Source organism: Apis florea, unplaced genomic scaffold (genome assembly GCF_048593485.1).
Source record: "Apis florea isolate Af1SG1 unplaced genomic scaffold, ASM4859348v1 contig_2293_pilon, whole genome shotgun sequence".
In the NCBI taxonomy this organism is placed as follows: Eukaryota; Metazoa; Arthropoda; class Insecta; order Hymenoptera; family Apidae; genus Apis; species Apis florea.
Window position 1 is genome coordinate 2906570 of NW_028256554.1, and position 20291 is coordinate 2926860.

Here is a 20291-nt window from a genome sequence, read left to right on the forward strand (position 1 = left end):
TCGAATCAAATCAAATTTCCATCTCCTCGGATTTTCACGATCTAATATTTCAGTCGATGAACATTAACATTTATCCGTGAAAGCGAAATAAGCAAAATTGACGATACGTACCTCGTTTCGGAGCTTCCGTTCTTCGTAAATCTTCCTCCTCGCAGATCTGAGGATCTAAAAAACGGTTTCAACATTGCGCCTGCGTGCGACGCAATCAAGCATCCAGAGGTCGAAGGAAATTAACTGCGTAATGGTTCTACATTCCATGATCGTTTTATTTCGATTACAGAACAACGCTCGCAACGGGGAGCCGATTTCTCCTGCTGGTTTTAACTCGATTTCAAGTGTATTTACAAGAACTTTCTCGACGTGCACGAGGAGACACGCAGCGAATCTAAAATCTTGATCGAGAGAGAAAGAGAAAGAGGGGAAAGATGGAAGGATAGAGGGAGATGGAGAGCATTGGGTGTGCGTGTGATTCGATCGTTTCGCGCTTTGAGAAACATTCGTTGGTATTCGTAAGCGACGGATAAATCAAACTCGATCGATCACCTCGATCGATTCGTTTAATGTTAATGTTAAAACAAGGATATATCGTTCAACGTATTGTCATCGTACATTTTTCGTCAGGTGTAGAAATTAATTCGTTGCCTTTACAATCGTTGGTCGCAATTATTTGGTGGCATTCATTTACGGATTCAGAAACATTCGTGACTCAATTGTGGCAAGAGGAATAACGTAAGGAGAATCGTCCCTGCCTGGTCACACTGTTTACGTAGATTAGATGCTTCACCATTTATTAACTCGAGATGGAAGTGAACGATCAATTTATTTAGAGAGAGGAAAAACGAAATGGTTTAACTTTGTTTTAAAAAAAAGGCATCCAATTAATTTCTCCACTCTTGATAATTCGAAAAAATGTGAATCCAAAGAAACTTTAATCACTTACTCGAGAACAATATTTCGCACGTGGTTTGATGATCGATGCGCGAAAGAGGAATCGTTTGTGCAAATTATTCTGACTTTCGAGAAAAAAAAATGGCGAAAAGTTTCGAGATTTCGATCCTATGCGGTCGATCCTTCTTCCTTTTTATTTCTCCCTCTTCGTACCTTTTCTCGATGAATTTTTCTCATTAAAATAAGAACGTGTTTCATCCGTTTATTATATATTATATATGTATAAAAAAAAAAACAAGAATCCGTGTTATTCGTTTTAATAACTATTAATTAATTTATCCAAACTTCGTGTCGTAACTTTGGTCGATTGGATTATACCGGTGTATCGTTTGATGATTTCATTGTAACTCGTAAATAATACGCATTTTGTAACAAAAAAAAAAAAAAAAAGAAAAAAAAAATACATCTCAAAAACACATATTCCACCTCGTATATATTGCTTTCAAATTCAATGTGCATCTTAATCTGTACAACGAATTAATATTTTTTTTTTTTTTTTTTTTTTCACGAATATTCCTCCTATTGATTGGAACCGGTTAAATATATTAGAGAAATTTCATATTTGAGCAAAATTAATATCGTATCAACCCTGTTGAAATGATCGGAAATATTTTATAAATAACGTGAGATCTATTTTTAAACAAGTATCGTTGACGATAAATTGTTTTTTATTACTGGCAAAGTAGAATAAATATACGTTTCCGTGTATAAAATTAAAAAGACAATGGAAATTAATATTGTCTGTTTTTTTTTTTTTTTTTTTTTTTTTTTTTTACACTGTGTGAATTGCAAATATTACGTAAATACCACGTAATATTTATCGTTGGAAAAAACAAACATGGACGCTCTCCTTCTTCCTGAGTTCAAATTAAAAATATCATCAACAATGTAACAAATTACGGAAGAGTCGGATACGATAATTTCTTCCCCCCCCCCCTCCCCACTATTTTCAAATTGACCATTTCATTGTTCACAGTGAATCATCCTACTCTGGGAATAGTTGCGTTTTTTAACAAAGTTGTCGATTATATTTTACACATACATAATATATTCGTCCTTTGTAAATTGAACTCGATGAATCGTAGACACAGATACATTTGTTTGCTCGAAAGAGAAAGATTGAGAAAAACGGTGATTAGATCCGGCGAAAAGGAGTGATGTGACTTTTAAAGTAGACGTTAGCCATTCGAAATATAACACCTAGAATTTCAGGTACGCGCGAATATAGTCTTCGATTCGAATCAGATCCGACAACGATGCTCGATACTATCGTCGAACATTTTTATCGATGGATGATAATAATCAATCGGATTTACCGCACCGGTTTGGCTTATCCAAACGTATGATAAGAATACTATTAAACTTTAGCATACCAGAGTGAAGATATTCTTCCTACCATTTCGTAGAATTTTTTTTAAAAAATTCCAATTTTATTTTCCATAATTTTTTCCTTTTTCGATAAAAATTATCGTTAAACGATTCTTTCAAAATTGTTGAAAATATATTTCTTTAACGAAACTTAAAGAATCTCTTTGAAGAATCTCACCTTGGTATGCTAAATAAAGAAAGAAGCGAAGCAAAAAAAAAAAGAAAAAGAACGTGAAGAAATAATTAATTCGCGTCGAAATTATTCGATTATTTGTAACACGAATGTCTTTTGAAATCATGTTATGTTCGACCGTTCAGATTCGAGATTATAATTACTTCACAAAATAACGTACAATCTTTTGGCTAACGTTACGCAATAACTTATTGGGAACGTGAAAGTATTTTATATATATATATATATATATATTATAGCACAATGAAAATTGGTCTGCGTGACGAATGATATAAAAGCATGATCGACATTGCTTGACTCGGTTCGATCGAGACATCATTCACGCGCGCCTTTCACGGCTTAATTAAACTAACGCTACAGTGCGTATCCGTACGTGGTAAATCTAAAAGGAGTTTAATTTAACGTGACGCATAAATATATACAGATATTTACACGATTGTGTGAAACATTTTGAAACATTATCTCTTTTTTCCCTTTCTTTCCTTTTCTTTTCTTCACTTCCCCCCTCCCACCCCTGCCCCCAAATTTTTTTTTTCACGATCGATTTTTCCCTACGAACAACACGGGAACCAACGGCTTCCTGTTTGTTGGCAACTCCCTTCACATGTAGATACGTCGCAAATCCGAAGGCGACGTTATCATGTTGCACTGTGGACACAGCTTTTTCGCACCCTGAAACGTGAATCGAGAACACTTCTCAATATTTCTCCATTCAATTGATGATACATTTTCAAAGAAGAAACGTGGCCCAAAGGATACTATATACGTATAAATCGTTTAAATATCGATCGATTCTAGAGATTCTCGATAAATATATTTTTAACACAATTGTTTGACAATTCTTTCGCATATTAAATTCGAGATTTCCCTTTGGATTAAAGATAAGAAAACGAGAGAAGATCTAGATTTTTAGAAGGAATATGTAACTCGTTCACACTTACCAACGTGTGTAACCAACATTGCTCGCAATGCACGTGCCAGCAGCAGACAGAAGTCACCGGTTTCTTATATTGCTCCTGCACAAACGAATCACGCACACTATCCTCAATCGACAAGTAGTACAGCGTACGATTATTCTTACCACGGAGTATCAATAAGTTTCGATGGAAAGAACAAAAAAAAAAAAAAAAAAATATTACGGAGAAAAAAATCGCTTATTTTCGAAATTTTGCGAGAGAAAAAAAGGAAAAACTACTCACCATACAAATGAGACATTTGAACGGTTGGCCGCGCATTTCCGCCTCGAGTTCCCGAATCCTTCCTCTGAGCGCCTCGATCACCGGCGTGTCGCCATCCCTTCTGGGCGACGTCGAGACGCCCTCGTCCTGCTCGCTCTGCCCGAGTGGGGTCGTCGTCCCCGGTTCAGGCTTCACCTCCACCAAACCTTGGCCGATTTGCTCGGGCGTGTGAGGCGTGTTGGGCGCGTTCGGCGATATCACCGCTTCCCGAAGGGCGTCTCTCTCCTTCTGCTCCCTCGGCGTCCCGTCCATGCGAGGCGCGACCACGTCGGCCTCGGAATACTGTGCTGGCCCGAACTCGGCCGCGTCGTCCCCGTCGACCACCAGATCCACGTCCTCCTCCTCCTGGTGGTTCGATCCGCTGTTGCCACCGGCCGACGAACGATTGCTCGACGACGTCGCCAAACCTGCGGCTATCCGTTAATTCACCATTCATCGATTAAATCTACTTTTCATAAATTATTGCTGAATAATTCTCCGTTGTAAGACGTCTCGGAAGAAATTAAAAATTTCGATCGAAAATGTCGAGTTCGAAAAAATGAAAGATAGAGTCGATAAATATCGTAGATGCAATGCGGTACACTCAAGATTATCGAAATAATTTAGCACAGCGTTTGATTATCCGTACGACTGTGTATATCGTGAAAAAAAAAAAAAATATGCCTGCGCGATATTTTCAGCATTGGAGAGGAAAATATAGAAAGTATAGATATCACGGATCGAGGAGAGTAGTAATAGGACTGTCCACGACACGGAAGATATTCGATGTTACATTACCATCCAGATATAAACTTACCAGAAAATCCTCCGACGAGCATGGACGACGCCCGTACTCTCCTCTGCCCGGCCCACTCGTATTCCTCGAAAGTTTCCGCATCGCCCTCCACGTCCACCTCCTCCTCGTCCAAATTGTTTTGCCCAGCAGGATTTCCGTTATTGTGTTTGTTTAAGCATCTTTCCACGTGTTGGTTCAATTCCTCGGGCGTGCCGGACAGCCTCTCGCTGCACACGGGGCAGGATGGCTCGTCCGCTTTCCGTTTCCGGTTCTTCACGCGGATCCTGGCCTGTACACATCGCAAAATCTCGTTTTCGAAAGCGAGATAAAAACATGTAGCGTACGTATATCTATCATCGATCTAATTTTTGTAATTTCGATCATTTCTTTTCCAACACCTCCCATTTTATCATTTCTCGATCTCGTTTCGAACAGGAAACAAACGCAATGCATCCACGACTTTGTATTTCAGACGGATGTCCACCTGTCTATTGGCCTTGATCCTCGCGCTATATTTTCGAAAGCAGTAAAAAATATAGCGTAGGTATATCTATCATCGATGTAATTTTTTTGTAATTTAGAAAATTTTTTATCCATCATTATTTTCCCTTCTCCATTCGTCCGTTCTTTTCCGGTTCTTCACGTGGATCCTAGCTTATATACATGGTAAACCTCACGCTATATTTTCGAAAGGAATAAAAATATAACGTAGATATATTTATCATGTAAATTTTGTAATTTTGAAAATTTTCTATCAATCATTATTTTCCCTTCTCCATTCGTCCGTTCTTTTCCGGTTCTTCACGTGGATCCTAGCTTATATATATGGTAAACCTCACGCTATATTTTCGAAAGGAATAAAAATATAACGTAGATATATTTATCATGTAAATTTTGTAATTTTGAAAATTTTCTATCAATCATTATTTTCCCTTCTCCATTCGTCCGTTCTTTTCCGGTTCTTCACGTGGATCCTAGCTTATATACATGGTAAACCTCACGCTATATTTTCGAAAGGAATAAAAATATAACGTAGATATATTTATCATGTAATTGTTGTAATTTTGAAAATTTTCTATCAATCATTATTTTTCCACTTCCATTCATTTCGAACAGGAAACGATCCTTTCCGTTTCTGATTTTTCACGCGGATCCTAGCCTGTACACGCCTGCAAACCTCACGCTACATTTTCAAAAGTATAAAAATATAAAGTATATTTATCATCGATTTAATTTCGAAAATTTTTTACCAATCATTTCTCCTCTTTCATTCATTTCGAACAGGAAACGATCCTTTCCGTTTCCGGTTCTTCACGCGGATCTTAGCCTGTACGCATCGCAAAATCTCACGTTACATTTTCGAAAGCATAAAAAGTAAAAAGCACGAAAAGTATTTTATACTTTTAGCGTAGGTATATCTATCATCGATCTAATTTTTGTAATTTCGATCATTCGTTTTTCTCTCCCCCATTTTATTATTTCTCGATTTCGTTCCGAAGAGGAAACAAAGGAAATACAGATTATGCATCCATCGACTATGACTTCGTACGTTTCACACATATGCTCACCTGTCTATTGGCCTTGATCCTTTTGTAAGTCTCCCACCTTCCATGAGGGGTGCCGTCGGCGGTCGAGGGTGCATGGAGCATCGGGCCGTGAGGATGATCCTGGGGATGACCGGGTGGCAAGCTCGACCTTGAAGCTCGTGCTCGAGAGGAGGCCGAGGATATCTTGTAAAGTCTGTCGAGCTCCTGGGCGAAATGTTGCTCGAGCTCCTGCGGCCTTACGGTCACTCCGCATGCCGGGCAGCAGGATGGATCCGATGGAAATTTCTTCTTACCTAGAAACCATTCTGCGTTTATCTTTTTTCACGAGGTAGAGAAAAGAATCGGTCAAATTATTCACAATAATTTCTCTCGCGTCAAGTAAGAGCGAGAAGATGTTTTGCGCGTATTATTTAATTTATTTTGCATCAAGATTTTGATACTCTACAAGTATAAATAACTTGAACTTTGTATTTTTATGATATTCGCATGTCGTACGCGATTGTACATTGTTCGTTGCTAAAAGAAACTCATTTATCAAACGAGTTTATCAAAAGAATTGTGAAAGAATTGTGAAAAATGTTGGTTTACGAAGAAGAAGAAGATTCCGGATGCTGAAGTCAAATAAACTCTGTCGAGCGGTTCCACCTGTTTACGTACCTTCCATGTTAACATAAATTTTAAAACGAAATCACCTGTTCCGTGATCAAAGAAATCTAATTTTAATTATCACGCGGTGTTAATTGTTGTATCGAATCTCCTCTCTTTATAATCGCGTGACACTGACAGAATAGATTAAAAAAAAAATATAATATATATATATATACATCGAGAGAGATAGAAGAAGTACGAGTTATCGAGTGTAAAATTTTTAAATTGTACGGATGAATTCTAATTATCGATAATTGAAGGAATCCTTTAATCCTATAGGCAGTATATCGATTTTGCGGTGTATCTCGCGCAATTTCTACATTAATCAAAAACCGATAGTGCTGAACTTTCGATAAAGGACGTTGGAAATTCAATACAGAAACGGTCAAATCATAAAAGCGTTAATCGAGATTTTTAGATAGGGAAACAATTACAATTTCAAACGTACGTTTCAATAAAAATTATTAATATCGCGTAATACAAGGTTAACAAAAAAAAAAAAATAATATCCACGTGAAAGACAAACGGCTCACTCACTATCATATGGATTCAACTACAACGTATAAACTAAATAAACTCGTCGATCGAAAACATTTCCTATTCACATTCTCTCCATCCCCCTTATTTCGAAGAAGCAACACGCGATTCTGAATCAAAAATATTCCCCAAGTATATCCGAACGAAAAATTCGAAAAACACATTCCAAAGAGACAGAAAGTTACGTTACCCTCCAATTTGCGTTTTGCGAAAAAGCGGAACGAATGAAATTGGGCGGGCGGAGGGAGGAAGAAGATTAGAGAAGATCATTCTCCGCGAATGACGAAGCTCGAAAGATAAAAGATAACCGGCGAACGATTTGGCGAAGAGGAGGCGCGAGAATCGTAAGTTAGTTCGACACGAGGAATCTTGTTTCTTCAAAGCTACCGTGCGTGCCCTCATCGTTTATTTGGAGAACCCGAACCGGCTATTCTCGAGCCGTTTAACATATCTCGAGCCCGCTTTCTCCTCCTTCTCCTCTCACAGATTCCTCTCGTTTCCTGTCTCCGTCCACCATCCACTCTCCTCCCCTCCCCCACTTCCTTTCCTCTCGCGCCCTCCTCCTCCGCCTTTCCTTTCCCCTTTCAATTAGGTACACTTGGAAATTTATGTCCGCGCCCTGCCACTCGATATTCCTTTCTTTATTGAAACAGACACCTTGCGCTCCCTTTATAGCCATTGCGGATGGCTTCGATTCGAAATAATCGCGATGCAAAATACCGGCGAGTCCGCTTCCTTCCTTCTCCTCCTCCTCCTCCTCCCAATTTCATAATTCGACGACACCTCGATTATTGCGCAACCTTCCCCGATCGGGGGATATTGGCCCCACGAATATTCCATCCTTTTTCACTACCACCACTACTTATTATTATTTGAATCGATATTTTTCGATATCTCTCTATCTCAGGTTGATCAATAAGTTTGATCTTCTTCCTTCTGTAAAGAGGTTCGTAGATTCGTCGCGTTAATATCGTTCCTCCTCCACTTGGAGCGTCACAGTTTGATTGATAAGTTCGATCGAAGGTGCAAACGTTTGGAACCATGTGTTTTAAATAGAAATAGCGTTTCAACAATTATTGGAAAACGCGAGGAAACGCGCGCGACAATCTAAATGGAACAATTGATAAACGATTGGACGAAACGGCACTCGGGATCTCGGCACTCCCTCTCGTAATCTTTGAAATTAGAATACTACTTTCAGGGTAGCGTAAGAACTCGTTTCTCCGCCCGTATAATCTTATCGATGTAATCATCAAAACCCTGGAAAATGGTCAAGGGATGCGATTTCCATTTACGAAAGTTCCATCTGCTCGCATAATTAACGGAAGCTCCGCCATTTTCGCGTGTAAAGGCGTTTCGAATGAAAAGAAAAGAAAAGAGGGAAAAGAAAAAAAAAAAAAGAAGAAAAGAAAAAAAAGAAAAGGAAGAAAGGGGAGAGAAGGTGCGATTGTTGAACCGCAAACACTTTCTTATCTTATCTTCATCTGAAATGGTCATTTTTTTACGCGTTTCTTCTTTCCATTTTATTTCATTAAGAAAATTAACTTAAATCTTTAAATAAAAAATTTATGTTTCTCAACGAATAATTTTGATATATAATTACGGAAATATATTTTTACGATTTTTCAATAAAATTTCTCCTTCGTTTTTTAAACATTTCCTTGCTTTTTTCTTTCTTTTTTTTTTTTTTTTTTCGTTTCCATCCTCCTGATGGATACGTTTCTCAACGTTTTTCTACCCTTCAGCTTTACTCTTTACCCCTCGCCTCGATGGAACGACAATGCTACTCCCTTCTTCTAAGGAGAGGCTATCTTCCACGACCGTGACCATAACCGCGCTATCATTTACACTTTAAAACGACTACGGAAGATAGAGTGGTTGCGTATCTTTAATTAAAAGAGACGGTTTGCTTAAAGGAGCGAAATAAAAAGATTCTCTTCTCACCCTGTACGCCGCGAGGGTGTCACGTTATTAAAGAGCGAATCTTTCAAATTTTTTTTCCACTCCACCTTGGATTAACAACGTTGTTAAACGAAATTTCACGATAGTTTAAACAGGAGAAAAAAAAAAAATAAGTGATTTAAAAAATTCATCTCTATTTTCCTTTCAATTAACAAATCTTATCTTCGCCCTTCTTTCAATCTTCTATTAAATTAAATTTCTCTAAATTTAAAGATATATGTATCGAATAAATAAAACATGAAATATTACACAAGATAAGCTCAAGATAAAATATATTTGCATGGTTTACGTGTGTGTGTACGGATTTCTTCTAAAAAAAAAAGAAGAAGAAAAAAAAAAAGAAAATAACATACGTAACATGTAACGAGAAAATTTTGTTCCACGTTTAAACAGGTTGTGAAAACGAATTAATCATCGCTATTTATCAGCACGTTTTCATTTTGATATATATATATATATAAAATTTCTTCTCTCTTTTTTTTTTCAACAGGAACATTGAAACGTATTTCGATAAATTAATATATCATAACATTTCCAACCCGTACGCATGTATATTAAACAGGTTGCTATTTTTAAACTGACATCACACGTTCTGCCACGGATTTCGCAAATGTATTTCAAACACCGCGCTCATGAAAGATTCAAGAAAGAAGGATGCCCGGTTCCTATGTCGATGAAATACAAGCTGCAGGTAATTAGCTGGGAGCTCGTGCAGTATTTACGGCCATTTAATCCGGATAGAGCAATTAGTATATATCGATGGTGCCAGGTTGGTGGTTACAGATGTAGGATAGGCCCCTACCTACCACGTATAATCCGGTTTTAATTAAATAACCGAGTCTCTCTCTCTCACTCTCTCTTTCTCCCTTCCACTCTTCGTGCCAGCCTCGTCTTCTCCCCTTTTTTTCTTTTCAACTTGCTTCCGTACGTTCTCAAGAATCCTCACCTTCTCGTCTCTAAACGTATCTAAACCTTATCAAAAACTTATCAAAAATTTTCCACATTTTAAACATAACTGACACTCTCGTATTTTCATATGTAAAGAACGTAAGGAAATTGATGAAGAAATTTGCATTTTGCATAGTTTTATCAGATCCATAAAATTTTTATATTCTGTAAATTTCATAGTTAGAATTCTGCTTCGTGCTGCAATCTGCGCACGATTGTTCAATCTTCTCTTTTCTTTCACATCTCTAAATGTAAACCTATCAAAAATTTTGCACTTAATTGATAATTACGTAATTTCAGATATAAAGAATGTAAAGAAATTGATGTTTGCATAGTTCTACTTTTATCAGATCCAATACACAATAAATTTTTATATTTTGTAAATTTTATAATTAGAATGTTGCCTTTATCAAATATTATACAGAAATATGTGAAAAATGATTTTTTGCGTGGTTACGATTACTTTTTTAATTTCAGATCTTAAATAAATAATTTTTGCACTTAACGCACGATTCTTCAATCTTCTCTTTTCTTTCACATCTCTAAATGTAAACCTATCAAAAATTTTGCACTTAATTAATATTCTCGTAATTTCAGATATAAAGAGTGTAAAGAAATTGATGTTTGCATAGTTCTACTTTTATCAGATCCAATACACAATAAATTTTTATATTTTGTAAATTTCATAGTTAGAATTCCTATCAAATATATAGAAATATGTGGAAAACGATTTTCGCATAGTTAGAGATTTGCGCTACTTTCCGGTTTAATTTCAGAAATTTACAAACAAATAAATTTAACGCTGCCGATCGTCGATCCTTTATTTCACTTTTACATCGTAATCGATTTCTTCGAGTTCACCGAAAAAGAAGATGTTCGCAAGGAGATGTTACGAAGCAGAGAGAGAGAGAGAGAGAGAGAGAGAGAGAGAGAGAGAGAACGCAAGTTTGAAAATGCTTTGGTATCGGTGAGACCGTAATTCGATAATAGGTTCGAATAACAAAAATAAATTGCACATGTAATATTTGATATCCGAGTTGGGAAAAAGATTCGAACTTTAAGCCGGCGGTGAGTGTGGTGAAACATATCGTACGGTATAAGTCGTTGGACAGAAAGGGTTGTCGGTGGTTTCGCGCCGTGGCGTCACCATCACCGATTCCCTCAGGCATTTAACCGCAACTGTTGTCTCGATGGGCTGGGTTACTGCCCCTGGATACATCGCCACGATCTCCATCCTTTACTTTTCCTACACGCTCTTTCATTAATCTATTAATTTCGTACACTCCTCGTTCCTTTTTCGTTTCGCTTCGCTTGCCACGTCATTCCATTGGCACACAAGATTGGCACACAATCTTTTTAACGATGGTAAATTTTTTGTTCCCAAATTGTATAAAAGTACGTTTTATACGCGAGAAAACTTGGAAAAATTAATTAGAAAACTTGTGAAGGTGTATGGATAATTTAATTGCATCGGGGATGATTAAATAATTAAATAATTTTTACTCTCCCTGGCTCGTCTCGAGTCTCATTGGCTATATCATTTTACCCATCGTAGCGTGGTTTTCAAGTTTTAGTACGATGGTTCGTATCGATCATAACTCGAAGTGAGCTCGCCTTGCAGGGAAAAAAAGCTAAGCGTACGCTGCAGGATTCTGTGCTAAAGTCGATACACTGGATGGATCGCAGTATGATGCAGTAAAATTAAATAAAGTCAATCAGTAGTGCAATACTTCTATGCAATAGCGTTTATCGAGTCTCTACAAATTATTCTTTACGAAATCTTAGAAATAATTGTGTTCTTCTGCGAAATATAAAATGTTATCAGACGTATATGTACATGCATAATACGTACGCGTGCGTATAACGATCGTAACGATGTTTACACAAAGTTTACTTTATAAATAAAACGATGGTCGAATGTTGGTCACCGGGGCTATAAACTTGGATTGCGCTTGTTAAAGGCCTTTTTTACCGTATGCGGTAACAACGTTTTAAAATTTCGAGAGGAGGCACGGAAAGATGCACAATTGACCGCGAATGATTCGTTTTGACATGTTTAAGAACTGGTTTGGCCAACTGAGGCCAATCGGCGTTGGTCGAATTAGCGGGAAAAATATCTTGACGATCCTCGATAAAATTTGTTAATTTGAATAAAAAATTTTTTTTATCTTTCGTTTCTTAAAGTTTTCTTTTTCAAATATAGGGTGTATCATGAATTGATGACTCGATTGAAATACTATTTATTTCGCAGCAAGATCTAATATGTTTTAGAAATTTGTAATCTATATAATATGAGAAACTATTGAGCAAATCTCGAATAATATCTCGTGAAATTTACAAGACAAGACAAAAGATCGAACGAAAAATATCTCGATATGAATTACACGACGCCGATTCACGTCGACAGAAAGCGAAGGACACAACACGTGAACACGTGAGTGAATGGAACGAATAAGAGAGAAGAAGCACGTATTATGATCAATGTTCATCTGGCCGGTGAAATATTAAAATGCGCTCGTTGCTCTGTTCTCGTAAGAAATAATGGTTATATCGGTAACACGAAGAGGTAAGAATGGCAATCGCACCAACTCGATCATTATTAACGCCTTTCATCCTATGCTCAACGAATCCACACACCTGTCGTACTAACGATCCCGATTTTAATCGACCGTTTAATTATCTCAATACGGGTCGAAACGAGACGTAAATTGAACGTGTGTGCACGAGTGTGCGTAACTGGCAGACGCAACGAGCCAGATAGATTTGAACGAGAAAGTGAAACAACGTATCGATTATTTACAGCTGCTTCTTAGTTTGCTTTATGGATACCGCAACACGTTAATACGAGCAATAAATTCGCCTGCTTACTTGCTAATAGCTATCGAGCAAAGGGATTATGCCAGAAATTACAATTTCAGACATTTGTAATTAATGTTAATTTAAGATACGCATATTTTCATGGTTTTTATGTTTGGATAGGTATTTATGTAAATGAATTTCGATTTAAAATAGAAATATTTTTATATATATTTACATTTGTCATAATTTCGAACAATTATAATTTCCAATATAATTACGGTAATTATTTACAGAAGGATGTTTTCTTTTGTTCGATTTTAGAAATATATCGTCAAGCTCAATATTCCGAATAATTTTTTCCTATACATGTTGCCACTGTTTCACTTTAGTTTTCGAAATATTCGCAAAAAATCATCGATAACTTTTCTGCCTATAATTGTAGCAACGCGTGGCTTAGCATTGCCAGCGCCTCACGACGGCCGGATACAAAAACTTAACCTTATTTTTTGTTTGTAGTGTCTATAAATAAAGATCGATGCTCGGATGAAAGCATTGTGTACAACAAGCATTGTGTATGTGAAAAGTGTTTGAAAAAGGTTTGAAAAGTATGGAGTTGAAGGGAAGAGGTGACAAAAGAAAGTAGACAAAGAAGAGAGTGAAAAACTAGAGTGAGATTGGAAGAAAAAAGTAGAAAAGTGCGAAGTGAACAAAAAGTGAGGTTAGAAAGACTGCAAGCAGGCAAGGAAAGGAAAAGGAAGCAGGCAAAAGATATTTCATCGTCAAAATAATGGTGAGGAAGAGAGCTTTTTGTAAATAATTATACAATAGATATTGATATCTTTTTTTCCATATGATATTCTTGATTCTGGTTCTTGATTCGATCGATATGTTTCATTTCATTTCTTAATAATTATTATTATGATTATGCGATATTATACAAACTTATCACGGTTAAACCGGTACATCATAAGTTAGCCCGTTATGGATGTAAGGGTTAGTGAAGATTCTCGATTGCTCCTACATACACGAGCTTTCGTAAGTACACACTTTCCGAAAGGGTCTTCTTGTCCAAGCTCCTTTCATGCATACCGAATTTTCGTTATCTCATGCGCGCTATTTTACGAGAGAAATGGAAAACCCACGTTTAATGCGAGATCCTCTTTCCTTCCTTCCTTCTCAAATTTCTTCCTGATCTCTTGAGTTAATCGTTTAGTTTAAACATTGAATCTTTGAAGAATACGTGTTCTCTTAATATAATTTCTTACGTATTATGAAATCATTGTTTCAATTTGCTTTTTTTATTTTTAGAAAATATTACAATTTTTCTTATATTGAGAATTGTTGGTTAATATTTTCCTCGTTAATTCTATAAATGAATCTAATTTCTTTCACAATATAATTTTTTTTTCTATCATTCCTTCATTAATTTCATAAATGATCCATTTCTTCCTCAATAATATAATCTCTATTACTCACTTGACATCCGTATAAATATATGAACACTAGATACACGTTCTATCTAACCATTTCGTTCCTCTGCAAAGATTTTATGCCATAACTCAAAAGATAACCCCTTGCTGTCTTCATGCCCCCTCCCTTCGTATTTCCACTTTCCTCTTCATTTTTCACAAATTTAGTTTCTCAACTCTCGTTCCTCTCAACCTGCGTCGTAAAGAAGTATTCTGTTCTCGTCTGACACATGTTCTCAAGTACGATACGCGTATAAATTCGAGGAATACGCGCGAAGGAAACATGTTTCGCGAGGAAAGTCGGAGGGTCTTCTAATTCGCTTTTACAGCCTTTACCGGGATATCGTCGTTGATAAAAGGAATAAAAAGATCGTCAATCGAGCCAACTACGTGACTCTGTATTTCACGATTTATGCACAAGAAAAGATATATCTTTAAAATTTTTTTAAAATTTTTATTACTTAAATAAAATATACGAATTAATATCTCGATAAATGTTTCAATATTTCACTCGAATCGTTCCACGATACATATACAAAAAAAAAAAAAAAAAAAAAATAAATACGAGTCATTCAAAAACTGATCAACACTTTTCCGAAAACTCTCATAAAGAATTTTCTTTAATTCTCTTTAATTTCACGATTCCTACGAAGGATTTTTCTCTCAAATTATGTTACACGTTCCACTCAGGAAAACTGATCAACTCTATTATACTAAAAATTTAACGTCAAAATATACAATTCATATTTAACATTTCACGAATCGAATTAGACTCGATCAAATTTTAGTTTTCGAAATAGAACAATGAAACGAAATTCGTATCGAAAGAAAATCTCCTCGTTTTCGATTCCCTCGAAAGGAAAATTGATCGAAAGTAAAAAGCGGTACGAGTCGATTTAACCGGATTCACCGAAACGTCTGTGCGATCGTCTGCCGTGCGAAAAATCCCTAGCGAGAGACAGGAAGTGGCGCAAGAAGAATAAAGAGAGGAGCAAGTCCGATAGGAGAAAGGAATGTCTATATGAAAGGTTAGGAGGAGAGGAGCAAGTTAAGGGGGACGGTGGACGCGGTGACGCGTGATTCTGCACATCGGGCAAAGGAAAGATTACCATCCGCCCGCTTTTTCCCAAAACTACCGTACGTTCCTTCTCTTTGTCGCACCCTCAACCGACGGCCGAGGAAAACTCTTTGATATTATAGCGTGTGCGCGCGATAACCAGAGGGGTTGGAAATCGGAAGATCCGCGCACGGATACCAGCCGGTCGAACGAGCAAGGAAAACAGTGTTCTCCGGAAGAGCAACGGGCTCTTCTTTTTAACCAATAATCGACCTTCTTGAAACGTATAAAATCCGTCCAACATCTTTCTCACTTATACTTTATTTTCGTATATTTATATATATATGAATCGATCGGATAGATAAGTTAATATTTTTGCAGGATGTGAATAGAAAAGATGAGTTAATTTTCTTCACTTCTCTTGTTCGATTCACAAACACAGCAAAGATTCTAAGTGAAAATTTTTCTTTCGTGGAAAGTGAAAATATCTCAAAGTTTTATTTTCACGAAAATAGCAAAGATTTCTAGAATCCTACATAGCGATTATTTAGACATTGTAGAAATTTTGACAAAGGACAATCTCTATCTTTTCTTTCGTGAAAAATGAAAATATCTAAAAGTTTTATTTTCACGAATAAAGCAAAGGTTTCCAGAATCCTACATAGCCCGCTAATTTACATATTATAAAAATTTCGACAAAGGACAACGATCGTTGAGATCAATCTCTATCTTCTCTTTCATGGAAAATAAAAATATCTCAAAGTTATTTTCACGAAAATAGTAAAATTTTCCAGAATCCTATATAACGACATTGTTAGAAATTTGGACGAAGGAAAACGGTGATAGAGATCGCGGATTCGAGCGAACGATCGGGAAAGTATAAATTAGCGGGCGATCGACATACGTTGGACGAGTGTAGGCAGAAGCACCGTTGAACCACGAAGAGGGCCACTTATATAAACCGTGGCGATGATATATAAGGGATTTGTCTCCGTGGCAGCGTCATACGTCATGTCGCAAATATTAACTCTGATACAGGCCATTCATTCACTTAATTACAAACAGCCGTGATTTAAGGGATGCCGTGCGGCAGGGGGTCCAAGCACCGGCCACGTTTCAGTAGGTGTCCGAGGTGTAGCTGATACGGTGTAGCTTTCTTTACGATCCCTCATTTACACAACAGGACCTGGAGCCACTTCTTCGCCAAAACTTATTCTCTTGTTCTCTCGCTTTCTTTCTCCCTTCTTCCCCCCTCCCCTCCCTCCCCCCTCCCTTCTCCCTCTTTCATTTTACCTACCCAGCTCATAGCTGAAGGGCGTACCGTGTTCAAAGTCCCAGGAAACCATACCGATTTTGCATGTTCGAGAAACTGTCATTGTTCGTACGTCGAATAAATTGGAAACGGAGGGATAAGAGGGAAAAGATCGGAATGGTGGACTCGGAAATTATTCGATTCGTATTAACGATATTTAAGCGAAATTAGTAGTGGAAATTTTTTATGATTCCATGTATCTGTGAATATCCAAGAGGAATTTATATATAAATTAGGAATAAGAGAATTCGAATCTTGAAGTTTTGCCATGTTTGCGATTCGAAACGCGGTGGAAAGGTTTGAAAACGAAAATTCGTATTCGTGCTATTTAAGTTTTTTCCTGTTTAAACTAAGAAATTTGTATAAATTAAAATCATTGGAAAAAGCGTTTTACTCGAAGTAACTTTGAAAGTTTTTCCAAGACTTGGGGATTCGAGAAGACAATTCGTAATCGATGCACGGCGAAACTAGAATTGATGAAATAATTAGACGACTAGCCGAGCCAGCGGTATCGTTGTTTCGTTAATACCTTTTGTTTCTTTGCTTGGCATCGCGTTTCGGATGGAACGAAGGTAATTGGACTAACAACTCCAGGAAACCGGTTACCAAATTAATCATTCCATCATGATATTTCCATATCCCCCCCCCCCCCCCGTTATAATAATTCGATTGAAAAATATTCTATTCTCGAAAAGAGAGAGACACGATTTCAATCGAAGATAATATACGGTTGCGCAACGCTTTTTCGAAAAAACAGTTCGCCTTTTCATCTATCTTTCCTCTCTCCTATCTCGCAAACGCTTATATAGAAGTCACCGAATAAGATACCGCTGGCTGGCCGACGTGTTTATGAATATTGGCCACGATGACGAACGAGTTGCTTTCGAAGTAGCCGCCGCAAATTGATCGCGCAGCATTCAGTATCACGGTACGCGCGTATATATACATATATAAATACAAAACCAATATTCCAGAATTTTTTCAAATTTTTTTCCACCAGAAAAAGAAAATAACCGCGAAGATTATTAAACGATTCAAATTACCCACGAAACGTGGGTGATAAAGAATATCTTTCCCCCCCTCTCTTTCTCTTCTCATCCATGAAAGTCGTAACAACTCAATAACGAGAGTTCGACGAAAAAGAAGAAGAAGAAGAAGGGAAAGATTATTCGGTGGTTACGTATATTAAACGAGAAAACGAGGGATAAAGAGGCGGATAATCGGTAGGTATTCCAGCTGCACGCGCGTCTATATAATATACGGGTAAGTTGGAATGAACGATCGATCGATCGGGTGTGTGTAACAAGGGATAGAATGAGGTACGAAATGGCGAGGAGGAAAAGATGGTTCTCTGCGCGGAGCAGAAGTGGTTACACCGGCGAGAGGAAGATTACAAAGCGGTGTGCGCGAGTTCCGAATTGAAATTGATAGCCGATCGTTGCTATCACGTGCGAACTGCACCGATCTCGAAAAACGAGCAAACGAAAGAAAGAGGGGAGGAAGGTAGTGGAAGCGAGGAGAGGAAAGGATAAGGCGTGGATAAGGCGAACGGTTACCGTAGAGGTGGGAAGGGAACGAGGGACGAAATTACTCCTTGTATTTTTCGTTATGGAACGATACTTTTCTTTTTTTTTTTTTTTTTTAATTTTTAATCGAGGATGATAACCGAGAGAACTTATGGAACTTTGTATCGCGTTGTTGCAATTAATTTTGTTAATTTCCTTCTCGTAATTAATATTATATAGTTTCAAATATTTTTTATCTTATTTAACACTGTGTTTACGATACGGGAATCAAGTATTTCAAGTTGCGTGCATTCTTTGAAACCAAGTTAAAAGAAAATCTTGGATGTATTAGGATTAATCGAATTAAGAAATTGAATGTTATTTATTTTCCCGCAGGGAAGGGCACAAAAGAAATTCAACAATTTCAATTTTCTCTTCAATAAAGATAAAATTTAAGCATTCTTCGATTCTATCCCTACGCTATATCAAATTAGAATCTCATTTTTCCCTCGTCCACGTTCAACATTCTTTCAATCGTTCTCTTTTCGACGACGAATTGGAGAGGAAACGAGGTGAAAGAATGAGAGAGAGAGAGAGAGAGAGAAAGGAAGGGGAGACGACAGGAGGAATCCCGGGGATTTACTGGCCCAAAACGAGTCGTTCATTTGCCAATGTAAATCCACAGAAGCTCCTCCGTATCTTTTTCTTCTCCGGTTGTGCCGCGGTTGACCCGCTGTTCTTTGCCGCAAGGTGGCCACTTTGCCAGATAAAGAAGATAAAGATAAAGAGGAAGAGCAAGAGGATGTACGAGGTTGCCGGTTAAGAGAACATTCTTTATGAAGTAGACTTCTACGTTATTATAGTATCGGGGAACACGCACCGGGTTTCTCTTCCTCGCCCCCTGCTTTTCCCTCTCGCCCCTCGCCTCTTCCCTCTTCTTCGGGATTTAAATGACCGTTGTATTTTACAGGTTATATCTTTCGAGCCTCCTCCGCCGATTCCACCTTCCCTAGCTCCGTGGTATGGGATATATTCAATTTTATCGCCCGTTATTTCCACCAAGTGTGAATCCAAGTACGGAAAACTCGATGAGGGATCTCTCGCACGATTGAATTAATATTCTCTCGTTTACGCGTGGCGTTCCGTAATCATTGCTCAACGTTTCTTCTACGATGGCGAGCGATGAGGACCGTTTTTGATGAAACGAAGGAAATTTGAGTGAATCATAGAGATATTAATTATTGGGTTCTCGGATGATGGTATCTCGTCTGTGATAGGGAGGAGTTGTTGAAAACGGAGACCGAGTAAGTTGGTTTAGTTAAATTTTGAATCGATGATAATGTATAAAATTCAAAGGATATTTGATCGTGTAAATTTTTAAAAGTCTTGAATCTCGTTCGATTGTTTAAATTATAACGTGACAATATATCAGATGATCTAATTTCAATTTTAACCGATATTATTATACAGCGAATAGTTTCAATACAGACAATTTGGACAATCAATCCCATCGTTTGTACGCGTTACAGAAATCGATAATCGGTGATAGAGATGGAGTGGAGGCTCGAAGGATGCGGAAAAAATTTTTTCTTTTTTCCTCTTTTTTTACAACGAGATAATCACACAGGCTATTGCTATCAATTTGCGCGATATCCCGTACAGCGGTGAATGCAATCCAGGATAACGGGTGCTGTATCGAATAATTAAATCAAGTGTATTCGCGAGATAAGACGATGTACTATCAGCATGAAGAAATGCACGTTGTAAGGAGATAAGACTATTCTCGTGAATTTAAACCGTTATCGAGATAACGACTCGACTTCGGGTATTGTATGGAACAGGAGCGAGAATTCAGGTAAGTATCGAAAACTGGATAGTGGTATAACTTGCTTTCTGTGAAAGTCCGTGACTTATTTATTCGCGGAAACGTCTTTTTTTTTTTTTTTTTAAAGAGATGTTCGATTTATTTATAATTAAGACACTCT

General features: G+C 37.4%; 1 protein-coding gene across 3 annotated transcripts in view; it reads right to left on the reverse strand.

Annotated features, from left to right (window-relative positions):
- Positions 1–245: 245 nt before the first annotated feature.
- LOC100872815 (E3 ubiquitin-protein ligase Rnf220) overlaps positions 246–20291 on the reverse strand; it is a 128332-nt gene continuing 108286 nt past the window's right edge. For all 3 annotated transcript variants that reach the window (XM_086904041.1, XM_086904039.1, XM_086904040.1), the window contains 5 exons: positions 6091–6362; positions 4544–4811; positions 3709–4160; positions 3451–3525; positions 246–3181 (listed from right to left, as the gene is read on the reverse strand). In XM_086904041.1, coding sequence (XP_086760167.1) covers positions 3110–3181; positions 3451–3525; positions 3709–4160; positions 4544–4811; positions 6091–6362 — 1139 coding nt within the window. In that variant the 3' untranslated portion in view covers positions 246–3109. The remainder of the gene's footprint in view (positions 3182–3450; positions 3526–3708; positions 4161–4543; positions 4812–6090; positions 6363–20291) is intronic.